Below are 23,394 nucleotides of genomic sequence, written 5' to 3'. Positions count from 1 at the left end.
TCTGGGAAAAGCAGCCGCTCTGTCCCAGGTGACTCTGTGATGGAGACTGGATGTTTGCTGCAGCCTCCTGGTTCTCTGGAGCAGCCCCAGGATCTGCTGCTCCATCAGGAGCCACCGGGCAGACATAGCTGGAGTCAGGGGACAAGGTTTGTGACGGTCCCTGGCTGCACAGCGACTCCAGGCCAGCTGGGATGGCAGCTTTGCTCCCGACAGGCGCACACCTTCCTGCAGAGGGCGCACCGTCCTTGTCTTGCGGCTCCAGGCCATTCCCAAAGGTCTCTCCAGCAGGTCCCAATCTGCCAGCAATGCTGTCTGGCTGCGCCCCACAGACGAGGCTTGGATCAGAAGGCAATAGCAGCATCAAACCCTTGTCACAAAGCAGCCCCACAGGACCTGGACTGGCTGCATGTGCCAAACCAGAACCATTTGTGTCCATACCTGAGGAGACCAGTGCCTCCCAAGGCTCTTGCAGTGTGTCCAGGCTTGGTGCCATCTCACCAGGAAGCCCTGGAGGGCCAGTCCCACTCCTATCTGACAGTGCTGGCATTGATCTGCCTGAGCAGGGGGATGCTACGGCAGGGGGGGTGGGCACAGGGCCCTCTCCAGGAACACCGAAGTCCTTGAGATGTGCCAAATGTGCTTGCTTCTCCTGGCTGTGTCCATGCTGCCTGGGGGCATCACTGCTCTGAGAAAACACCAAATCTGCAGGCCCCAGCACTGTGCTTGCATGCTCAAAGTCCTCTCTCTCTTTTTTCCCCTCCTTCACTTCTTCCCCCTTTTTTTCTGGATGTCCGAAAGGGTCCTGTGATTTCCTGTCCCCATCACTGGTTCCATCAGGCTCTGCACTTGTGGGACTCACTTCTAAGGGCAATGAATCACAGACATGTTGTTGTCCATCGTTGGTGGCCCTGCTGCTGTTCTCAATCTCCATACAGTGCTCAGCATCTTCCGTGCTCTCCATATCCTCAGGTGCTGCCCACCTGCTTTCCTGCTGCTCTCCACATCCACCATTCCAGGGAGTTGTACTGGAATTTGGAGCTTGGCTGTGAGGTTTTTCCCTGCCTGGTGCAGCTGGAGCGTTGGCAACATTGCTGAGCTCATCAGAAGGGCTGGGGGTGACGGTGGCATCCAGCAGACCTTCCTTGGACTGCTCCTCCTGAAACAACACAATTCAGAGGTTAATCCTCAAAGGAGACAAACGGAGCAGCTAAGACACCAGTACAAAAGCACAGGGATACTTTAAATGCCCAGGCTTTGTAAGTACAACCACTCCAACAGCACCTGAGGATTGAGACTGTCCCTAAAATAAGTCCAGGTTGAATCCTTACCCAATGTGGGCCACCCCGCACTGTGGTCTGTAAGCAGAGTCCTATAGCCAGCCAGGGAAAGGTTTGGAAACTCTCTACCAGGTTTGAAATGGCTTTAAAAAATGGTCAAACCATGCAGGAACCATCAGCTGATGCCCAGAGGTAATGTATACTATCCATAGGACAGCAATGGGCCCTCATGGGTAAGAAGGTCAATGGTCTCCTGGTGTGCATAAAGAATAGTGTGGCCAGCAGGTCAAGGGAAGTTCTCCCCCCTCTTCTCTGCCCTAGTGAGACCACAGCTGGAGTATTGTGTCCAGTTCTGGGCTCTCCAGTTCGAGAAGGACAGGGATATACTGGATAATGTCCAATGGAGGCTATGAGGATGACAGAGGGACTGGAACATCTGTATGATGAGGAAAGGCTGAGAGACTTGGGGCTGTTTAGTCTGGAGAAGACTGAGAGGAAATCTTATTAATGTTTGTAAGTATCTGAAGGGTGTGTGTCAAGAAGAAGGGGCCAGGCTTTTCTCAGTGGTGTCCTGTGACAAAGGGGCAATGGACACAAACTGGAACACAGGAAGTTCCACCTCAGCTGAGGAAAAACTTTACTGTAAGGGCACTGGAGCAGGCTGCCCAGAGATGCTGTGGAGTCTCCTTCTCTAGAGACTTTCAAGACCTATCTGGATGCCTTCCTGTGTGACTTGCCCAAGATGATCCTGCTATGGCAGGGAGGGTGGACTCAATGATCTCCAGAGGTCCCTTCCAACCATTCTATGATTCTATGATTCAATGTAGCAGCATCTTCTTATCTCAGTAGAGTTTATCTGTTCAAATGAGCTGCATGGACCCCTCATCTCCTCAAACACTTCTGCCTGCTCCCCAGCACTAAACCCAGGTGGTAAAACCACACTGAGATATTTTTTGCCTTCATGCAAAACATCTTCAGCTGCATATTTGTTAGGAGAAAACTTTCTAAAGGAACTGAATTTCTAAACAGTTCTAAAGGATTCAGGCTTGAAAGATGTCACCAGATACCCAAGTTTAATAGTGACCCAAGTATCTCCACTCCTGACCAGCTGCAGACCACAAAAACTGTAAAAATTAATTTTAAAAGCCCTACCCCAAATGAAATATTAATTAGCCTCAATCCCCCCAGAACAGAGGAGGAAAGGCTGTGCCCTGTCCCGGGGGGCTGCTGTGACCATGAGCAGACAAAATGCAGCTGCCCACAGGAGACAGGCAAGCTTTTGAGTCCCATTTTTGGGTGTTTGTGGTTCCTCTCCTCCCCCAGTGAAGCACAGGTCTGAGACCTTCTCTGAGCTTGCACAGCTCACAGCTGAAATCAGAAACAGGCACTGAGCTCAATGCTTTCATTCTCTTTAATTGCTTCAATCCTTTGGGATTCCTCCCCTTGGAGAGCACACCCATGGTATAGAATCATGGAATGGTTTCGGTTAGATGGGACCTTAAAGATCATCGAGTTCCAACCCCCTGCTGTGGAGAGGGACACCTTCCACTTGACCAGGTTGCTCAAGGACTCATTCAACCTGGTTTTGAACACTTTTAGGCTTGGAGCCTCTACAATTTCTTTGGGCAACCTGTTCCAGTGCCTCACCATGTTCATGGTAAAGAACTTCTCCTAACGTCAAATCTAAATTCATCTTCTTTCAGTTTGAAGCCATTAGCCCTTGTCCTGTCACTACAGGCCTTTGTCAAAACTCCCTCTTCAGCTCTCCTGGACACCTGCTTCAAATACAAAAAGGCTGCTCTAACACCAACCTGGAGCCTTCTCTCCTCCAGCCTGAACAAGCCCAGCTCCCTAAACCTGTCATCACAGGAGAGGTGCTCCAGACCCCCAGTCATCTCTGTGGCCTGTCCAAGTCCATCTGGATGCCAGCTCAATCCAGGAGGACATCCAAGCCTGGACTGAGGACTCAAAATCAAAGCTTCTTTTTTATGGTGACTCTGAGCATGTCTGCATGACAGTCACCCTGGGGGAGCCAAATGCTGGGGGATGTTTCTCTGTCCTCCACTACTTTGCTTTAAGAGAGCCTGCAAGCAATTCTGCTCCACTCCTCTCAGAAGACCCTATTCTACTCTCAGAAGATCCCATTCCACCCCTCTCAGAAGTTCCTACTCCACTCCCCTCAGAGGATCCTACAGGCTCAAAGTACACTATGTGAGCTCGTTATCACCCAAGCCCCAAGCTCTCACCTCAGTGATGGTTGAGATGTCATGCACATGCTCCTCAGGAATGACCACTGGCTGCCTGTCTTTCACAGCTAGGCTCTCATCAGCACATTCAGCAAGTGAAAGGCTCTCAGGACAGCTCGTGGAGGAAGGCTCCTCCTCCTCCTCACAGGGCAGCTCCCCTGAAGAAGACGATACCGTACTATCGACAACACCAGGAGTCCCATCAGCATCGGTCTGAGAGTCTGCGGGGTTCTCCTCTGGGTGGGAAGGTCCCTGGTAATGTATGCTGCGATCCAGAGAGCTGCTGGGAGTCTGGTCAGGGTCTGACCGAGAGTCTGCAGGGCATGTCTCCAACCCAAACCAGTCCTCACCATCATCACTCAGCTCAAAAAACTCCCCAGTGCTGTTTAGTGAGACGTACTTCTCAGGGTTGCTGTGCTCCACCACCTTCCTGGTGCTGCTCAGGAGTTTGCTGGGCTTGCTGTAGAAGAGAGCCACCCACATATGAAGTATCAGCTTCATTTCTTCCATATCGTCGGGCAGATCAGGGTCCCAGGGCCTGGAAGAGAAAGCAAACACAACCTGAAACAACTTCATCCTCCCTCTGGTTGACCAGCACAAGGTAACTCATTTCCTGGTTCCCCACAGTGCAGGGGAGCTTCAAATTCCCAGTGGCAGACACAGATCACTTGTGGCTTCCAGCTTGTTGAAAGGAGAAACTCATGGAGCACTTGGGATCGTGGCTCTAGGTACCGATTCTAGCTGCAGAGCCATGGGAATTATAGAATGGTTTGGATTGGAAGAACCTTAAAAATCATCTAGTTCCAACCCCTCCACCATGAAGCAAAGACACCTTCCAGCAGACCAGGTTGTTCAGTGCCTCATCCAGCCTGGCCTTGAACAGCTCCAGGGAAGGGGCATCCACAACCTCCTGGGCAACCTGTTCCAGTGTCTCTCATCTAGTCCAACTCCCCTGCCATGAGCAGGGACATCTTCAACTAGATCAAGCTGCTCAAAGCCCTGTCCAACCTGACCTTGACCACTTCCAATGATGAGGTATCCACAGTTTCACTGGGTAACCTGCCCAGTGTCTCACCACGCTTGGCATGACGCATTTCTTCCTGATGTTCAAACCAAACCTTCCCTCTCCCAGTTTACAACTGTTGCCCCTTGTCCTGTCACTACACAGCTCTCTGCCAGCCCCCTCTACATATTGAAAGGCCACCAGAAGGTCTCCCTGAACCTTCTCCAGGCTGAACAACCCCAGCACTCTCGCCCTGTCCTCACAGCAGAGGGCTTCCAGCCCTCTCATCATTACTGTGGCCTCCTCAGGCCCCGCTTCAACAGGTCTATGCCTCTGCTATACTGAGGACTCCAGAGGTACCCCCAGCACTGCAGGTGGGGTCTCAGCAGACCAGAGCAGAGGGACAGAATCCCCTCCCTCTCCCTACTGCCCACAATGCTGGAGATGCAGTCCAGGACACTTCTGAGCACATGCTGATGACTCACGTTCAGTTTGTCACCCACCAGTACCCCTAATTCCTTCTCCGCAGAGAAGACCCACCAGCTTCAACAGAGCACAACTAGGCATCTGAGCACGGAGCAACGGCATTCATCACGCAGAGCAAAGCAAAAGCAACATCAAAGAAAGCCCCTTCCAAAAGCACTCCAGATGTCCTAAGAGACACATCCCCTGCAGATGTCTTGCCAGACCAACTTACCCATGGAGGGCACGGATGACAGTTTTCTCCAGGGCATCGTTGGTGTACCTGCTGTCCAAATTGAAGAGGTACTCTGCCTCCCAATGGCACGTCACCTTCACAGACTTGCCACAGACACTGACCGTGTGGGACTTGGTGAAGTTCTCCTTCAGCCTGGAGGACAGCAGCCTGCTCCTGCGCCTGGTTGCCGCGGCCTGGAAGGGGCGCTGGGGGTGGCCGCTGTTCTGCTGGTGCCGGAAAGGGAGGACTTTCCCAACCAGAGGTCCCGCTTGGGCCTGCCTGCTCCCATTTCTGGAGGGTGCCGGTCCAGGGTGAAGGGCACCTCTGGGATGGGTGTGTTTCCTGGAGTGCTCGGGCATCTGTGAGGCATACGAGTGCTCGGCGGAGATGAAGGAGTGCTTGTTCGCCTCAGCAGCGTCCCGAGTCTCCCTTGGGGGCAGCACATGAGGTTTTGGAGGCAACACGAGAGGTTTGGAAGGGCTGTGGCTTGTACCATTCTTGTTGCTGAGAATCCCAGCGTTTTTCTCGCTGGGAATGGAGGCCAGTCTGTTTATGTCTGATTTTTCAGCAGGAGGAAGGTTGTGGTTTGGCGAAGCCCTGCTAGGAGAGGTGGCTCCCTTGGCAAGCTTCTCTACCCTGTGGTATTCGTGGTCGGAAGCGGTGCGCAAGGATTTGTGCTTGCGTTGATGCTGCTGCTCCTTCGTAGGGTTTCTGGAGGGGCTGGAGGGCACAGCCATCATCTCACTATCCCTGGGGATAAATGAAGGGATGCAAGAACCCAGAGCCAGATCAGCCAACAAGTTCAAGGCATGGGACTCGTAGTCGTTCCCCTTGGGGTGGAAACCAAGATCAGCAGCCCTGTCTGGGCAGCTCTCGCTCTCCTGGCTGTCTGCTGCTTGGTGTGGGGAAGAAACGTCACTTGGGAGGACAGATGGCTCCTTCCGCTCTGCAAGAGAAAGAAAAAGCCAGAAAATAAGCCAAGGCCACACAGCTCTGCCTTGTGGAGAGATTTCAAGCACACTTTCAGTTTGGCGGGAAAAAGTAACTCTTCCCAAGATGGAATTTGCACCACCTCCATGGTTATGCAGATCACAGCTGCTACAAAATGATCACAGAATGCCAGAACAGTAGGGGTTGGAAGGGACCTCTAGAGATCATCTAGTCCAACCCTTGTCCTGTTAAACCAGATTCATCTGGATCAGGTTGCACAGGAATGTGTCCAGCTGAGTTTCGAAAGTCTCCACAGGAGGCTCCATGATCTCTCTGGCCCACCTGGTCCAGCACCCTGTCACCTTCACAAGAAAGAACTTTCTTCGTCAGTTCAAGTGAAACCTCCTGTGTACTAGTTTGTACCTAACTCTTACAAGGAATGGCTGAGGGAACTGGGGTTGTGTAGTCTTCAGAAGAGGCTGAGGGGAGACCTCATTGCCCTCTACAAAGGAGACTGAAGCAAGGTGGGGATGGGTCTCTCCTCACAAGCAACGAGTCACAGGACAAGAGGAAATGGGCTCAAGTTGTGCCAAGGGAGGTTCAGGTTGGATATTAGGAAAAATTTCTTCATGGAAAAGGTTCTCAGGCATTGGAACAGGCTGCCCATGGAGGTGCTGTAGTCATCACCCCTGGAGGTGCTCAAGAAACGTGTGGACATGGTAATTTTGGGACATCATTTAATGGACACAGTGTTAGGTTGATGGTTGGCCTCAATGGTCTTTTCCAACCAAAATAATTCTATGATTCTATGTAGAAAGCTGGAGGCTCCCAGAGGCAACCAGAGCATAGCAAATCAGTGCTCATTTAGGTTTTGGCATTAAAATGCCCCCGGCCGTGGCTCAAGGCCCACCTTTGTAAAGCCAGCATGAAGTCTTTACACAGGGTCAACACCTCCTGCTAAAAACCAGCACAGGAACCTCTCTTCAAGAAAAACCTCATTAAATCACATCTGTGCTGAAGTCCTGCATGCTGCATTTGATTTCCTTCCATGTAGAATGACATGGAAGTTGAGTGTTTCTTACTGCTACACACTCTTGGCTTGCATTTTTGGCAGATCCTGGCATTGGTAAGGACCTGTCTGACACCCTGACCATGTGACAGCACTGGTAAAATCTGCTCTGAGAACCCACTAGTGGTAAGGGCAAGAAGGGGCTGTGTTTGATAGTCATATGCTGGTGGAAAGTGCCACGTTTCAGTAACACCTGGCAATAAAAGACCAAGAAAGGATAAATTGAGTCAGGGTGGCTAAGCTACTCTTTAAAGCCTCCAACCTCACCAGGAAGGGGAAAAAGAAAGACCAGAGGTAGATCCCAGAAAGGACATCAAACCATGAGTTGGAAAACACATGACAAATTAACAGAAAATGACTCTCCTGTTCCATCATTTATTTTGGCACTGAAATACTTTCTCTCAGTTTAAGAGCAGAGTCCTGGCCAGCACCTCCAGACACTCCACTCAGCGGCTATCCAGGCTGCTTCTTAAATCTGCTGCAGCCTGCCATGGAATCAATAGGATTGTTTTGGTTGGAAAAGACTTCCAAGATCATCAACCATGGCCATCAAACCATGCCTCTAAGTGCCATGTCCATGCATGTCTTGAACACCTCCAGAGATGGTGACTCGACCCTGTCCCTGGGTCTGCTACGGCTGTGACAATTTGACTCTGAAATGATGAGATTTAAAAGCTAACAGACTTAAAATCTGGCTAGGAGCAGAAGTGCTCTGTCCATGAGCTGCCTCAGTGCAGTTTCAGAGCAGCAGCAGTTAAAACTCAGGCTTTAGAAACACTCTGAGCCAAGGAAGCAATATGAAGGTTTTGGAAAGGACTTAGAAGAGACCCAGAGTAGTTTGTACATCCCATAAGGGTGATTTTCACCATGATCATCATCTTTTATGCTACAAAGCACAACTGGGAGCCTACAGGGTGTGAGGCAGCAGCACTCAGCCCTCAGCACTAAATGTTGTAAGGCCTTTTGGCTGCTGTGACCATGTTGTTATCATCACCTCTTTGCTGGCTTGGTTTTGAAAGAATCACTGAATCCCAGCATGGTAGGGGTTGGAATGGACCTCTGGAGACCATCCAGTTCAATCCTCCTGCTAAAACAGGGCCACTGACAGCAGGTTACCCAGGATCACAATGTCCAGGTGGGTTTGGAATCTCTCCAGAGAAGGAGCTTCCACAACCTCTCTGGGCAGCCTGCTCCAGGGCTCCAGCACCCTCACAGCAAAGAATTTCTCTTAATCTTCAGATAGAACCTCCTGGGTTCCAGTGTGTGCCCATTGCCCCTTGTCCTGTCATTTGGCCCCACTGACAGGAGTCCAGCCACATCCTCTTGCTGCCAATACTCTATTCTGAGCATTGAGAAGATGCCCTCTCAGGCTGCTCTTCTCCAGTCTCAACAGCATCTCTGGAGCCTCTGCTGAACTCTCTAGTAGTTCCCTGTCTCTCCTGAACTGAGCAGCCCAGAACTGGACTCAGTACTCCAGCTGCAGCCTCACTAGGGCAGAGTAGAGGGGGAGAATCTGTAACCAGTAAGACCAGTGCACCGTGATTTGGACATGGCAACTTGTCCACCAGCACTCCCAGGTCCTTCCCCACAGAGCTTCTTTCCAGCAGGTCAACCCTCAACCTGTACTGGTGTAGGGGGTGTTCCTCACCAGGGACAGACAAGATTTCCCCAGAGAACAGCACTCTTACCACTGTCTCCTTTCTTTCTGGCTTGAGGTTTCCACGGGCCGTTGGTCACACTTTTCACCATCTTGCTTTTCTCTGGCTTCTTGAGAATCTCAGCCGCAGGAACCCTTTTGACATCTGGGTTCTTCTGGGTCTTTGGTCTCTTCGTTTCCAAGCCAGGATCAGTGGGGGCTGAAGTTTCCTTCTGAAGAGGTTCACACTGTGTTTTGTGCACAAATTCTGCAGTCAGGACCTCTGCACCTGGCCCAGGAAAAAGGGAGGGTTGTTTGGAGACACGTTCAGATTAAAAAGGAGTCATTGCAAACGTTCCAGTTAAGGAATGTGGAAGGACTGGTGCAAGAGTGATTGACAGTCTTCAACCACAAAAGCCTGTTTTCCTCACCTAGAACAGATGTTCTTCAGGGATAAGTCACACTAATTCCTGCCTGGCACACTTGCACCCTGAGGGTACTTATTTACCTCTCCACGAAGCACAGGAGAACCTTTCCTAGATCCATCAGCAACGTCACTCATACCTGAGGCAACATACCCCAGGACAGATCTTGATGAACTGTGAATCAGAGCCCATTTCCACAGCTGCTGCCACTACCTCTGATGTATGCAGATGACAGAAGAGGTTCCTTTGGATGTTTTTTGTCATCTCAAGCCACTTTAAATGTCTCTACAAATCAGGTGAAAGCTCAAAAGGAAAGGCTTAGCCTATGCTCCAGTGAGATAAAAGCCTTCAGAGGACTATTTAGGCCACTGAGACAATTCACATGAGCAGCTTGAGCCAGACACCAGCTTTCAGAAAACTAAGTTGGGTGGGATCAGTCTCAAACTTCTTGCTTCTTTAAAGACCACCATAAGAAAGTTGACTTAGGAGTTACAACATGAGCACATGGAGTGGCTGGTTCTCTAGGCAACCTATAATGGCCACAGGCAACTGCTCCTTGCCCGAGCCATTGACAGGCCATGGACAAGGGATGTCATAACCATGACCTGGATAATGCCCTGTTGCACAGTCACCCACAAGCAAGGAAAGGCAAAAACATGGACCATTGCACCACGCTTCAGGCACCTTTGCTGAAATTCCCTCTGACAGCACTGGGCTCCTTCCCAGGTTGAACAAGATGCTGTGGAGACATCACCACAGGCCTATTTCATAGAATCCCAGGTTGCAAGGGATCTCAAGGATCATCTGGTCCCTCCTTTCTTGGCAAAAGCACTGTCTAGACAAAATGGCCCACAAAAGCATCCGGTGTTAGGGAATCCAGCACTTCCCTGAGATTATCTCAGTGGCTCATTTGGAAGCTCTCAGGAGTTGTCTGCTTGTTCTGGGCACCATGGGGCATGGTGAGGGGACATGGCTTCTAATGAACCTTAAGTATCCCAGCTAAGAGGAGCAGGAGAAGGTCACTTACCTCTTTTCCTTTTGTGTGGAGACTGTAGCTTGGCTAACTTAAGCATGGGCTCACTGGAATTGGCCATAACCCCTGGTTTTTTAGGAAAAGAGGAAGCCATATTGATCATCTTCTTGGCTGCTTTCCTATTCCTGCCACTGTCCCCCATAGGATGCATTTGCATCTTGAGGGGTGACCATTTCTTCCTGGTGCCGGTCACAACAGCTCGGCTGGATTTCCTCCTGCTCTGCTGCCCCCACAGCTTGCTGGCTGCGGTGACATCTTCTGTGGGCCCTGCCCCCCTCTGGTCCAGGCTCACTGTTGGGTTTTCACTTCTGGCTTTCATATCTACAGCTGTGGGAAGAACAGAGCCTGGCAGCCCAGCTGGAGAGAAGTCCATTTTACAATCTGCCTCTGAATGGTAGGAAAGAGACCGAGAAGCATCAGTCGAACGTCCTAAAGCAGTTGACATTTCCAGAGTATAGTTGCTGGGGTTGGAGAGGTAATGCTGGAGCTGGGAGAAAGACTGCTCCGAGTGTTTCCTGAAGGGATTAGTCCATTCATCCCCAGTTGGTGGGAGGAGAGAAGAAAAAGGAACCTCATTGCTTTGGCCAGAGGTGGGCTTTGCATTCTGATTGAGCTTTGTGTATTCCTGGAAATGCTGTCTGACACACGTGCTGGTACCAGCTGTGTCCCCCCATGAAGAACTGGTGGCTTTCTGTACCGCATAGCGAAGTCTTGGTAAGACTGAGGCTATCTTCAATAAGATGTTGCCACCATCAGAGCTTTCCCTTCCATCTTTTGGATCGTGCTTTTCAGCTGCAAAAGGAAAATGGTAAAATTTTACTCAAAAGAGGATTAAATTCCCCAAAGCACTTCAATGCTGCACGTGAGGAGCACATGAAAGCCCTAGAAGCCAACCTACAAAAAACAAGCCCCAGGGGTGATGTCCTGGTTTGATGGATGCTGGTAACTGCTGAAGGTAAAAAAGAATTGCACGTGGGAGTCAGAAGTGGATTAAACCAAGACAAAAGAGATTGATGTTGTACCGGCTAGCCCTGTTCTGCAAGACACAGGGTGAGATTATAGAACCACAGAATCATTTCAGTTGGGAAGGACCTTTAAGATCACCAAGCCCAACCATTCTCTGACTCTTCCAAGTCTGGTGCTGAACTGTGTCCCTCAGCACTACACCTCTGCGAATTTTAAGCACCTCCAGGGATGGGGATTCAAGCCACCTTCCTGGGGAGCCTGTTCCAGTGTTTGAGAACCCTTTCAGGGAAGAAGTTTCTTCTAATGTCCAACTTAAACCTCTCCTGGTGCACCTTGAGGCCATTTCCCCTTCTCCTGTCACTTGTTACTAGGGAGAAGAGACCAACCCCCATTTGGCTCCAGCCTCCTTTCAGGGAGTTGTGACACCCCATCAGTGTCTGGAAAAGCCTGGAGAGCTGGTGTGATATGCAGATCCTGTTGGTTGAGCTCCACTTCTGCCCATGCCAGGCTTATCCAGCTTCATTCACTGCATCGTAGTAGTCTGCTGGCATTTTGCACCCACAGGCTTTGCCCATCCACCTTGTGCTCCAACCCTGAGGTTTCTTTCAGCAGCAGGGCTGGGCTGACAACACTAGCACCCTTCCCAGTCACATCTGTTCCCAGCAAGGCAAGCGTTTTTCTCTTTGCACCTCAGATGGGTGATTTTATTCACAGATTCATAGCATGATTTGGTTTGGAAGGGACCCCAAAGATCATTCAGTTCTAACCTCCCCACTATGGGCAGGGACTGCCACTAGACCAGGCTGCTCAAGGCCCCATCCAGCCTGGTTTTGAACACCTCCAGGGAGGGGACATCCACAACCTTCCTGGGCAACCTGTTCCAGTGTCTCACCACCCCCATTGTAAAGAATTTCTTCCTAATATCTAGCCTAAGTTTCCCCTCTCCCAGCTCAAAGCCATTGCTCTTTGTCCTACCACTACAAGCCGGTGTGAAAAATCCCTTTCCTGCTTTCTTGTAGGTAGGCCCTTTTCAGGTACTGGAAGGCCACCAGAAGGTCTCCCTGGAGCCTTCTCTTTTCTAGGCTGAACAACCCCAACACTCTCAGCTTGTCCCCATAGGGGAGGTGCTCCAGCCCTCTGGTCATCTTTGTGGCCTTCTCTGGACCCGCTCCAACAGCTCCATGTCCTTCTCGTGCTGGGGGCACCAGAGCTGGACACGGTACTCCAGGTGGGGTCTCATGAGAGCAGAGTAGAAGAGAAGAGTCACCTCCCTCGTCCTGCTGGTCACACTGCTTTTGATGCAGCCCAAGACACAGTTGGCCTTCTGGGCTGCCGCTGCACATCACCAGCTCAGGGTGAGTTTTTCATTAGCTGATACTCCCAAGTCCTTTTCAATGCCTCTTGGCCCTGCCTTGCCTTGACAATGCTGGTCCTTGTTCCCAGCAAGCCCAGGCACCCTGTGAGCCAGCCCCCAGCTGCCTGCCTTGGCAGCTGGCTCGGGAATGCCACAGCTGGCTTGGGAATGCCGCAGCACGTCCACCCTGCATTCCTCCTGACGGCTGTCTGGGCAGGAAGGGAACAGACTCAGAGGCTGTTTGTTTCAAAATGGGAAACATTATTCCTGCTTTGAGTCTGATCTGAGTGACTGCTGATGTGTCCACCCTTTGCTCTTCTTCTCTTTGCATCCCACCTACACCCCTGTCATCTTCAATCACCCCTTTTCAACCCCAAACCCTGCACAGATCAGCTTTTCTTCATCAAAAGGAGAAATTCTAAAGGGAAAAGAGTTTATAATCCCAGAAAGAAGTCTGGGACCCAGGGGACAGCCAGGGCTCTCACATAGGCAGAACGAGACAGCACGTGCAGGAGCCCTGCTGGCAACAGAGGAAGACATCTGGAAGCCATCAGCGTTTGGATCATGACATGTAACAATACTGAGCGTTTGCTCAATGTTATCCTCCTCTCCTTCCTCTTTGCTTTGCCACCAGCTGCTCTGAGTGCCCAGTCTTCACCTCCTGTTTAGCATCAACATCTACTACAGCCCTAAACCTTCCTACCAACTAGCTGTTTGCACTCTCTTCACTGTGGGATGCTCCTTACGCTTGGTGCACTCTCCTGTCTCCACCACCTTCTCCTAAAATCACCCTCCTCAAGAATTATCCTTCCTTCCCTGTTTTCCTCTTCCCTGACTTCACAGTCAGCCTTTCAGGAACAGATGCCCCTGCTCTGGAAGTTATTTTCTGCCTGTTGTGGGGCAGGTGTGGTCATTTCCCACCTCCAGTCTGCTCTTCAGGCATTCTTCCCTTTTAACTCATCCCACATGCACACAACAAAGACTCCATGGAGAGGACACTGCTGGAAAGTGGCTGAGACGGAGGAAAGGAATGATTGAAAGACAGAGGTTGGAAGGGACATCCAGAGATCATTGAGTCTAAGCTCCCTGCCAAAGCAGGATCACCTAGGGCAGGTCACACAGAAATGCATCCAGATGGATCCTGAATGTCTCCACAGGAGGATCCATATTTGTCATTTCCATCAACTCCTGCAAAGGGGAAAGGATGTGCAGGGAATGGGTACAGCAGCAATCTGGTTTAGATCAGGATCCCTGCAGCATAGCTAAAGAGTTGATCTAGTTGGAGGTGTTCCTCCCTGCTCACTGCAGGAGGGTTGGACAAGATGATCTTTAAAGGCCCCTTCCAACTCCATGGAACCATTGACTTCTCTCTGTTCCAACACACTTTATGCTCAAGCTCTGTGTGGTTCTGATCCGAGAAAACAGCTTGTCATGAGGAATGTGTCTGCGAGGACCCCTCTGGTGAGCATCTTACAACCCAACCCACAGTGTCTGTAGCCAGCAAGAGGAACTCCCTACCTCTCAGACACACCGATCGCGATGAGGTGAACAGAAACAGGGCCAGGAGGCTGATGGGCTCCCTGGGGTCAAACCCTAGGGGAGGAAGCAACAGGTTTAGTTTAGACTGAGGGTACCCACCCTGGGTTTCTAAAACAGAGCAGGAGGTTTTAGCGCAGACATTGGTTTCTACACAGCCATGCCTTACCGTCATCTAGTGCCAAGGCAGAGGATGTGAGGAGGATAAGGACTCCTTGATCCTGTAAATATTTGATGATTGCCTAAAACAAACACAGAGGAAGTTAGAACAGCCACTCCCTTTCCTCCTTAGCAGCACAGTTTCCATCACTCAGCATGGCTGTCAACAAGCCCTTACTGCTGGTGAACGTGTGCCAACGCCACCAGCTCATTCCCTCTGGAGGAGGACATTATTCCTTTCACACCACTTAGGCCAACTGGGACCTGTAACCAAAAGTATTCCATTCATGTTGTTATTCAGCTCATAAATTCCTCCCATCTGCTCCTTAAAAACATAAATATGCTTAACTGAACTAGCTGTAATTAATGAACAAGGTTTAATAATTTCAGTCCCTTCACATGTTGCCTAGAGATGGCTTTGAGGTCCCATCCCTGGAGACACTGACGGTCAAACTTGATGGGGCACTGAGCAACCCGATCTAGTCAGAGATGTCCCTGCTCACTGCAGAGGGACTGGGCAAGATGACCTCTAAGGTTCCCTTCCAACCTGATGCATTTGTGATTCATATGGACATCTCAGCCAGAAATTGCTTCCCACAGCCTGAGGGGAAGGCACTAGGCTGGAAGGGACCTTTCAAGGTCATCCAGTCCAACGACCCTCTAGCCAGCAGGGACATCTGCAACTAGATCAGCTTGCTCTGAGCCCCATCAAGCCTGACCTTGAATGTCTGCAGGGATGGGGCCTGCACTATCTGCCTTGGAAACCCATTCCAGTGTTCCACCACTCTCAGTGTCCAGCCTAATTCTACCCTTCTCCAATTTAAAACCATTGTCCCTTGTCCTGTTGCTACAAACCCTTGTAAACAGTGCCTCCCCAGCTTTCTTCTTGGCTCCTTTAAGTACTGAAAGGCCACCAGAAGGTCTCTCTGGAGCCTTCTCCTCTCCAGGCTGAACAACCCCAACACTCTTAGCCTGTCCTCACAGCAGAGGGCTTCCAGCCCTCACACAATTTTTGTGGCCTTTTCTGGACATGCTCCAACAGGTCCAGCCCCTGCAGCTCTTTAGGACCAGCAGTATCAGTGAACAGGTAAAGCAAAATGTGCCGAGTCTATAGCCACACCTGCAGCTCCATCTCAGAGCTGGATAACCACACAGCTGAGAAGAACAGAAGTAAAGGAGGCTTTTCTTGTGTTTGGCTGTTGCTTGATACCTCAGTGCAGAGCTTGGCTTGGAGTGCCCTTATCTCCCTGAGGACATCCATTTGGATCTCTTTCCTCCATGCAGACACATCTTTTCAAGGGACATACTGGAACTGAGTAACCCCCAGAGCTTCTAATTCTCTGTGAAACTTCACTGACACATCAGAGGACTGGAGTGATGCCCACAGCCTCTTTTTTTCCAGGACAACTTTGGAAAGGCTAAACAATTTCAACGTAATATTGCTGCTCAGAACAGCAGCTCCATGCTTTGGTTGTCTCCAGCCAGCACAGAAGAATGCAGAAGAGACAGCATTTCTGCTGGACACATCCAGCTCAAGGAAATAGCTGTGGTTTCGCACACACAGGGTGATCTTTCAGGCAGGTGAAGAGGGAAGTCAAGCCATAAAGCTTGAGGAATGTCACCCAGCACCCAGAAGACTGCAGCTGGCCACAGGCAACCCCACACAGCCCCAGCCACCCTTTTATTTTCGCCTGAGCCCTGCACAACGTGGGTGGCTGGCTCATGGGTCATTGAAAGGGAAAGGAGATGGAGGATATTTTTCATTTGTAGTTTTGGGAGCTGCTGCCAAAGTGGATTCACCCATAGGCCATTCAACAGCACACTAAGGGGAGGAGAGAAGCACACCCAAAAGAAGCTGGGGCTGTTTCCTCACCATTCATCCACTGGAGGGTGGGGAAGCTCTAAATGCTCCTGATGGCATTCAATACCAAACTGCTCATGGTCACAACTCAACCACCTCATCTTTGCTGACCAGTCCAGGTGGTCCAGCTCTGGATGGCTAGATGAATGTTAGAATCCTCAGTGGCTGCAGACATGGTGCAATACATCAGAACAAGCTACTGTCATGGATCCAAGGCAGAAATGCACTTGGACTCTCTGAAGTATTGATTAATATATCTCTTAATGGTGAGAACAAAAGAAGAAAATAGGGTAATAGATAAGCTTATGTCCCTTCAGATGCTGAGAACCTCAAGATGAGCTGCAGCATGGACAGATCTGTGTCCCAGCCAGAGGTCCAAGTGATATTACGTAGTTCAGGGTAACCTATATGTGAAGGGATATTAATCACAGAACGGTTTGGGTGGAAGGGACCTTAAAGATCACCTAGTTCCAGCCACTCTGCCATGGGCAGGGACATCTTCCACTAGACCAGGTTGCTCAGAACCCCAACCAACCTAGTTTTGAACTCTTCCAGTGATGAGGCACCCACAACTTCATAGGGCAACCTGTTCCAGTTTCACTACCCTCAATGTAAAAAAATTTCTTCCTTCTCTCTAGTCTTGAACTTCCTCTTTTAGTTTCAAACCATCACCCCTTGTCCTGTCACAACAGGCTCTGCTAAAAAGCCTGTCTCCAGCTTTCTTATTGGTCCCTGTAAGTCCTGCGAGGCCACCAGAACATCCTTAGAGCCTTCTCTTCTTCAGGCTGAACAATCTCAACTCTCTCAGCCTGGCCTCACAGGGAGATGTTCCAGCTCTTGGATCATGCTTGTGGCCTCCTCTGGATCGGCTCCAACAGATCCATGTTTTTGCTATTCCCTTTTTGTCTTCTTGTGCTATTACAAAGAGAAGTTTAATCAACACTTTAGAGAGTCCAAGTGCTTTTCTTACAGAAATCCACAACAACCACTCCTTCCAGTATGTCACATGTGGGAAGCTGCACATCAGTGGGCAGATCCTGAGCAACAGCACTTCCAGGCAGTTCATGGCCTGCTGCCAACTTTAAGTGAAGAGAGGATGGGCTCAGCCAGCTGTGAATTTACAGCCCTGAACCTACAGGAATCATCAGAGGAAGAGAGCAACCAGATGCAGCAAAACCAAAACAAAACCAACCTCAAATACCAACAGAGATGCAGGTGCTGTGCTCCACAGGGGTGAGGTCTGGAGTCACAAGGAGATGTGACAATTGCACAGGGAACAAAATCATAGATTCATAGAATACTAGGAGTTGGAAGGGACCTCCAGAGATCACCAAGTGCTCTTAGAGCAGGTCCTCTTAGTCCTCTTAGAGCAGGTCACAAAAGAACACATCCAGGAAGGTTTTGAAGATCTCTAGAGGAGACTCCACAACCTCTCTGGGCAGCTTGCTCCAGTGCTCCACCACCCTCATAGTAAAGAAGTTTTTTCTCATGTTGAGATGGAGTTTCCTGTGGCCGAGTTTACATCCACTGCCTCTCATCCTGTCACTGGGTATAACTGAAAAGAGACTGGCTCCACCCTTCTGACAGCCACCCTTTGTAGACATTGATAAGGTCACCTCTCACCCTTCTCTTCTCCAGACTAAACAGCCCCAGGTCTCTCAGTTGTAAGAGAGATGCTCCAGTCCCTTAATCATCCTCCGAGCCCTCCATGGAACACTCCCCAGTAATTCCCTGACTCTGTTGAACTTTGGAGGCCAGAACTGTACACAGTATTCCTGATGTGGTCTAACAAGGGCTGAGTAGAGGGGAAGAGCGTCCCTTGACCTGCAGGCCACATTCTTCTTAATGCAACCCAGGAGACCATTTGCCTTCTTGGCCACCAGGGCACATTGCTGATCCATGGATAATTTATTATCAACCAGGATTCCAAGGTACTTCTCTGTGGAGCTACTGTCCAGCAGGTCAATTCCTAACCTGTACTGGTGCATGGTGTTATTCTTCCCCAAGTGCAGGACTCTACACTTATCCTTGTTGAAATTCATTCGGTTCATCTTTGTCTGGCTCTCCAGCCTGTCCAGGTCTGGCTGAATGGCAGCACAGCCTGACAAGGTGTCAGCCACTCCTCCCAGTTTTGCATCATCACCAAATTTGCTGAGGGTACACTCTGTGTCTTCATCTAGGTTATTGAGAAATATGCTGAACAAGACTGGACCCTAGTGTGCTGGTAAAAAAAGCCTCCTCTGACAATATAACCGGACAGGGACCTGCAAGAAAGCTGGGGAGGGACTTTAGACAACAGCTCACAGTGACAGGATGAGAGGGAATGGATTGAAGCTGGAAGAGGGTAGACTTAGACTGGAAATATATTCTTTACAGTGAGAGTGGTCAGACAGTGAAACAGGTTGCCCAGGGAGGCTGTAGATGCCCCCTCCCTGGAGATGTTCATGGGTAGGTTGAATGAGGCCTTGAGCAACCTGGTCTAGTGGAAGGTGTCCCTGTTAATGGCAGGGTGGGTGGAACCAGACAATCCTTAAGGTCCCTTCCAACCCAAAGCATTCTGTGAATTGTGAGTATCTAGGTGATGTTTTTCAGCTGTAAGGCAGCAAGGCAGGAACATGCCAGCTCATGTCCTTTTCCTAGTAATTATCATTTTGGCACAGAGGGGACTTCTATTCTGCTTTCTTAATATATAAGGTCATTTTGCAGTCCCTTCCCACCATGGCTGATTGCAGTGCAAGGGGGGAAATCATTAATGAAGACCAAAAAACTAATCTAACCTGGCATGAACCCAGCCAGAGAAGAGGTTTGCCTGGTGTAACATTCTCTGCTCAGCCTGAAAACCAGCTCCCAGCTCATAGTACATTCACTTCAATGTTTCATATACAGAAAAACTAAAGTGCATTTCAAGTAACACAGCAGGAAATTAATTCCATTCTGCATTCAGAGTTTCAAGAGATCATTTCAAAAGCCCCTTTCCTCCCAAAATAATGTTTTAAGATACTTACCAAGTCTTTCTCCTTCAGAGTTTTGACTAACTGATCCATTTTATATTGATCCTTATTTGAGATTTCGACTTCATACAGACTGAAGTAAATACCCTGAAAGCAGACTGAGGACACAAACAGAAAGAGTTTGATGTTGAAACAGTGCCTTGTGCATGAACCCTGACCAAATAAGTGCTCCTGGAGCATGAAGGTGGATTTGCAGCTGGTGGAAGCACTGGGTTTTACAAAGAAGTTCTCAATATTTCCAAAGCTGGTCTATTCCTGTGGCTGTGAGTGTCCTCTTCAACCCTTGGTTCATGGGAGATGGTTCCTATCTTATCTTTGCAGCTGACAAAAGGAACTTAACCAATGCTGTGTGTTTCACCAGAGACTTCTGGAAGGCTCAGATCTCATCCTAACTTGCCACCTTCTCCCCTGCTATGGACAATCCTTATTCCATACTCTGATCCCCAATGGAATTTAACAAAAGCAACATCTCAGACCCACCCTACCCCTCTGAATTTTTCGTGTTCATGTATTTCCTCTCTTACACCAGCCAGTCTTAAGCCTATGGCTCCAAGGCACTGTCATCAAATGTTGCTGTGACCTCCACCCACTTCTGTCTCCTCCCCTGAACCAACACAACCCTGTGTCCATCTGTACTGGAAGATGAATGCTAAGGAGGCTCTGCAGAGGACTCTGACCAGGCTGGATCGATGGGCTGAGGCCAATGGGATGAGGTTCAACAAGGCCAAGTGCTGCATTTGGATCACAACAAGTGCAGGAACCTTCCAGGCCTGGGGCAGAGGGGCTGGAAATTGCCCAGTGGAAAAGGACCTGGGGGTGTTGGTTGACAGGCTGAAGATGAGCCAGGATGTGCCCAGGTGGCCAAGACCAGCAGCAGCCTGGCTTGGATCAGCAATAGTGTGGCCAGCAGGAGCAGGGCAGGAATCCTGGGTTCAGCTTTAGGCCTCTCACTCCAAGGACATCAAGGTGCCGGAGCTTGTTCAGAGAAGGGCAACAAACCTGGTAAAAGGTCTGGAGAACAAGGAAAAGGGTCTGGACAACTTTTGAGGAGTGGCTGAGGGAACTGGGATTGTTCAGCCTGGAGAATAGGAGGCTGAGGGGAGACCTTCTGGCTCTCTAGAGCTCCCTGAAAAGAGGTTGGAGAGAGGTGGGGGAGGATTAGGTTGGACATGAGGAACAGTTTCTTCCCCAAAAGGATTGTCAAGCCCTGGAACAGGCTGTCCAGGGAAGCAGTGGAACATCAACCCTGGAGGCACCTAAAAGCTATGTAGATGTGGTGCTGAGGGACATGGCTTAGCTGTCAGTGTGAAATGCCATGTATAGCGATGCAATAGTAGTGTTTCTGGAGTAGATCATGGTAACACCAGCTGGAGAGTGTCTCTGTACTCTACTGAGTATCAGGTGACCCACCTGGTGGATGTGGGAAAGGCTACCTGGGCTTCAGAAAGGCCTTTGACACCATCCCCCACAGCAAACTCCTGGCCAAGCTGTCAGCCTGTGGCTTGGACAGCAGCACTCTGTGCTGGGTTAGGAACTGGCTGGAGGGCCGAGCCCAGAGAGTGGTGGTGAATGGTGCCACATCCAGCTGGCAGCCAGTCACTAGTGGTGTTCCCCAGGGATCAGTGCTGGGCCCCATCCTCTTTATTATCTTCACTGATGATTTGGATGAGGGGATTGAGTCCATCATCAGTAAGTTTGCAGACATCAATCTGGGGGCAGGTGTTGACTGGTGCGATGGTTTAGTAGCCATGAGGTCTTGGGTGACAGGTTGGACTTGATGTTCTTTGAGGTCTTTTCCAACCTTATTGATTCTGTGATTCTGTGTGGTGACCTGGCAGTGCTGGCTTAATGGTTGGACTCAAAGATCTTAAAGGTGTTTTCCAACCTGAAGAATTCTATGATTCCATGATACTGTGTCAGCCAGCCCTGACCTGGCGATACACAGATTGGAGGCTGCAATCCACACTTATTTTGGTGCCAGATGACATGGAAACGCAACTGGAGCTTCTGCAAATCACATCCAGAGCTGTCCATGTGCAACCTCTAGTACTGGGGCTGAGACTTTCAGAGTCATCCAAACTCCAACCCCAAAATCAATCAGCAGCATGAATCCCAAAGCATAATTAGACACAGGTCCCCTCCGTGGACCTCTGATCCCCCTGCAGCAACTCCTATGGCACAGCCCAAGTGTGTGTTACTCATCACACTCACCTTCATTCTCAGTGTAATTTTTTTTCCCAAATGCAGCTGCTGGTAGCTTTTTCTTCAAGTCAGACAAACCCATTACATAGTGGATGTCCAGGCTGGGAGGCCTGTGTGGATGAAGTAGCAGATGGTGAGATCACAAGCATAAAAGAATCTGAGGACTAAGCACAGGGAAGAGTTCTGGTCACCATGTCACTACGAATCTAGAGAAAAGTAGCTCTGGAGAAGGGTGAAAGCCTGTTCCAGTGCTGTCACCCTCACGGGAATTAAGTTTTCCCTCATGTCCAGATGGAACTTCTTGTGTTTCAGTCTGTGCCTGATGCCCCTTGTCCTGTCATTGGCCACCACTGAAAAGAGTCTGGCCCTATCCTCTTTCACCCACCCTTTAGCTCTTGCTGAGTACTGATCAGCTCCCCACTCAGGCTGCTTTTCTCCAGGCTGAACAGCCCCAGGTCTCTCAGCCTTTCCTCCTCATGGAGATGCTCCAAACTCCCCAGCATCTTTGTAGCCTTTGTTGGACTCTCTCCAGTAGTTCCCTGACTCTCTTGAACTAGGCATCGCAGAACTAGACCCAGGACTTAAAATTTGACCTCACTATATCAGAGTAGAGGGGGAGAAGGATCTCCTTCGCCCTGCCGGCCACATTCTTCTTCATGCACTGCAGGAAACCATTGGCCTTCTTGTCCACAAAAAACACATTGCTGGCACATGGTGAATTTGTTGTCCACCAGCACTCTAAGGTCCTCCTCTGAAGAGCTGCTTTCCAGCAGGTCAGCCCCTCATCTGTCCTGGTGCAGGGTTTGTTCCTCCCCAGGTACAGGACTCTACACTTTCCCTTGCTGAACATCATGGGGTTCCCCTCCACCCAACTCTCCAGCCTGTCCAGGTCTCACTGAACACCAGCACAGCCTGATGGGCTGTCAGCCACTCCTTCCAGTTTGGAATCATCAGAAAACTGGCTGAGGGTCCACTCTGTCCTTCCATCCAGATCATTGATGAAGATGTTGACCAAAAGTGGACCCACAGTCCTGATGTCTTGGGAACAGTGTGAGCTAGGACACAGGATTCCATCTAGAATCTGTGCCTCTCTGGACCACAGACACCTGAAAGTGGAATGCTTCACACCCCACAAATTGTGTGGGAAAAGCAGAAGGGTGACTTACAGCTGAGCTGGAATGGTGGAGCTGTATGGTGTCCTCAGGGCAATGTTGCACAAAATCTGACCCTGGATGGAGAGCTGTCCCCTCCACGGACAGTACAACACTGCAGGGAAAAGGGAGAACAGCTCAGAGAAAGCAGGAGAGGAGAGGGGGGACAAAAACCTACATCAACCACCGGCTGCTCCTACCTTTGTGATTAGGCTCAGGGCTAGAGAATGGGAAGAAAAAGACAAAAATTTAGTAATGGATAAAGGAAAAACAGTCCCCAAAAGTGACAGGGTATTCTGGAATGCCAGCAAGCTGCTTACAGGTTCTCTACAGCTGAGATGGACATTTCCTTGGGCTCCCTGTACTGGCAAGTGATGACTATGTAGGGGCAGATCTGCCTGGGCCGCTCAGCTGTGCTGCCATTAGACACCTCATACACATAGTACTGGGGAGAGAAGGGGCACACAGATGAGAAAAAATGAGGTGAGGAAGGAATGAGGCACTTGGGGCAGCATCGTGCTCCCTCACAGCCCTGTCACAAATCATACCTGGCTCTGAGCGAAGGCCTGGCCATGGCTGGTCTCTGAGGGTAGGCTGTTTCTGCTCACGGAGACATGGCAGTCGTAGCCAGGAGATGGGCAGGTGTAGCTGGTTGTGTGATTCTCAGATACCACCTTCACCTTCCCCTGGGACAGAAAATTGACCAAAAAGAAGAAGGAAAAAAAATAAATAATTATTCAAGGTCATCTAGTCCAGCCACCCTGCAGTCAGCAGTGACATCTTCAACTACAGCAGGTTGCTTAGAGCCCCAGACAACCTAACCTAGAATGGTTCCAGA

At 50.0% G+C, this 23,394-nt stretch overlaps 1 protein-coding gene across 1 annotated transcript in view; it reads right to left on the bottom strand.

The window, feature by feature from the left end:
* Positions 1-23,394, bottom strand: part of TASOR2 (transcription activation suppressor family member 2) — a 47,105-nt gene that overhangs the window by 7,868 nt on the left and 15,843 nt on the right. The window contains exons 6-18 of the mRNA XM_054177848.1: positions 23,105-23,242; positions 22,877-23,001; positions 22,757-22,776; positions 22,572-22,671; positions 21,415-21,515; positions 19,198-19,301; positions 14,342-14,414; positions 14,155-14,229; positions 10,311-11,108; positions 8,911-9,147; positions 5,224-6,169; positions 3,524-4,061; positions 860-1,156 (exon numbers count right to left, since the gene is read on the bottom strand). Of these exons, the coding sequence (XP_054033823.1) occupies positions 860-1,156; positions 3,524-4,061; positions 5,224-6,169; positions 8,911-9,147; positions 10,311-11,108; positions 14,155-14,229; positions 14,342-14,414; positions 19,198-19,301; positions 21,415-21,515; positions 22,572-22,671; positions 22,757-22,776; positions 22,877-23,001; positions 23,105-23,242 (3,552 nt within the window). The remainder of the gene's footprint in view (positions 1-859; positions 1,157-3,523; positions 4,062-5,223; positions 6,170-8,910; positions 9,148-10,310; positions 11,109-14,154; positions 14,230-14,341; positions 14,415-19,197; positions 19,302-21,414; positions 21,516-22,571; positions 22,672-22,756; positions 22,777-22,876; positions 23,002-23,104; positions 23,243-23,394) is intronic.

Source organism: Dryobates pubescens, chromosome Z (genome assembly GCF_014839835.1).
Source record: "Dryobates pubescens isolate bDryPub1 chromosome Z, bDryPub1.pri, whole genome shotgun sequence".
NCBI lineage: Eukaryota > Metazoa > Chordata > Aves > Piciformes > Picidae > Dryobates > Dryobates pubescens.
The sequence above is the reverse complement of the archived record's forward strand: the minus strand, read 5'-3'. Positions and strand labels throughout refer to the sequence as shown.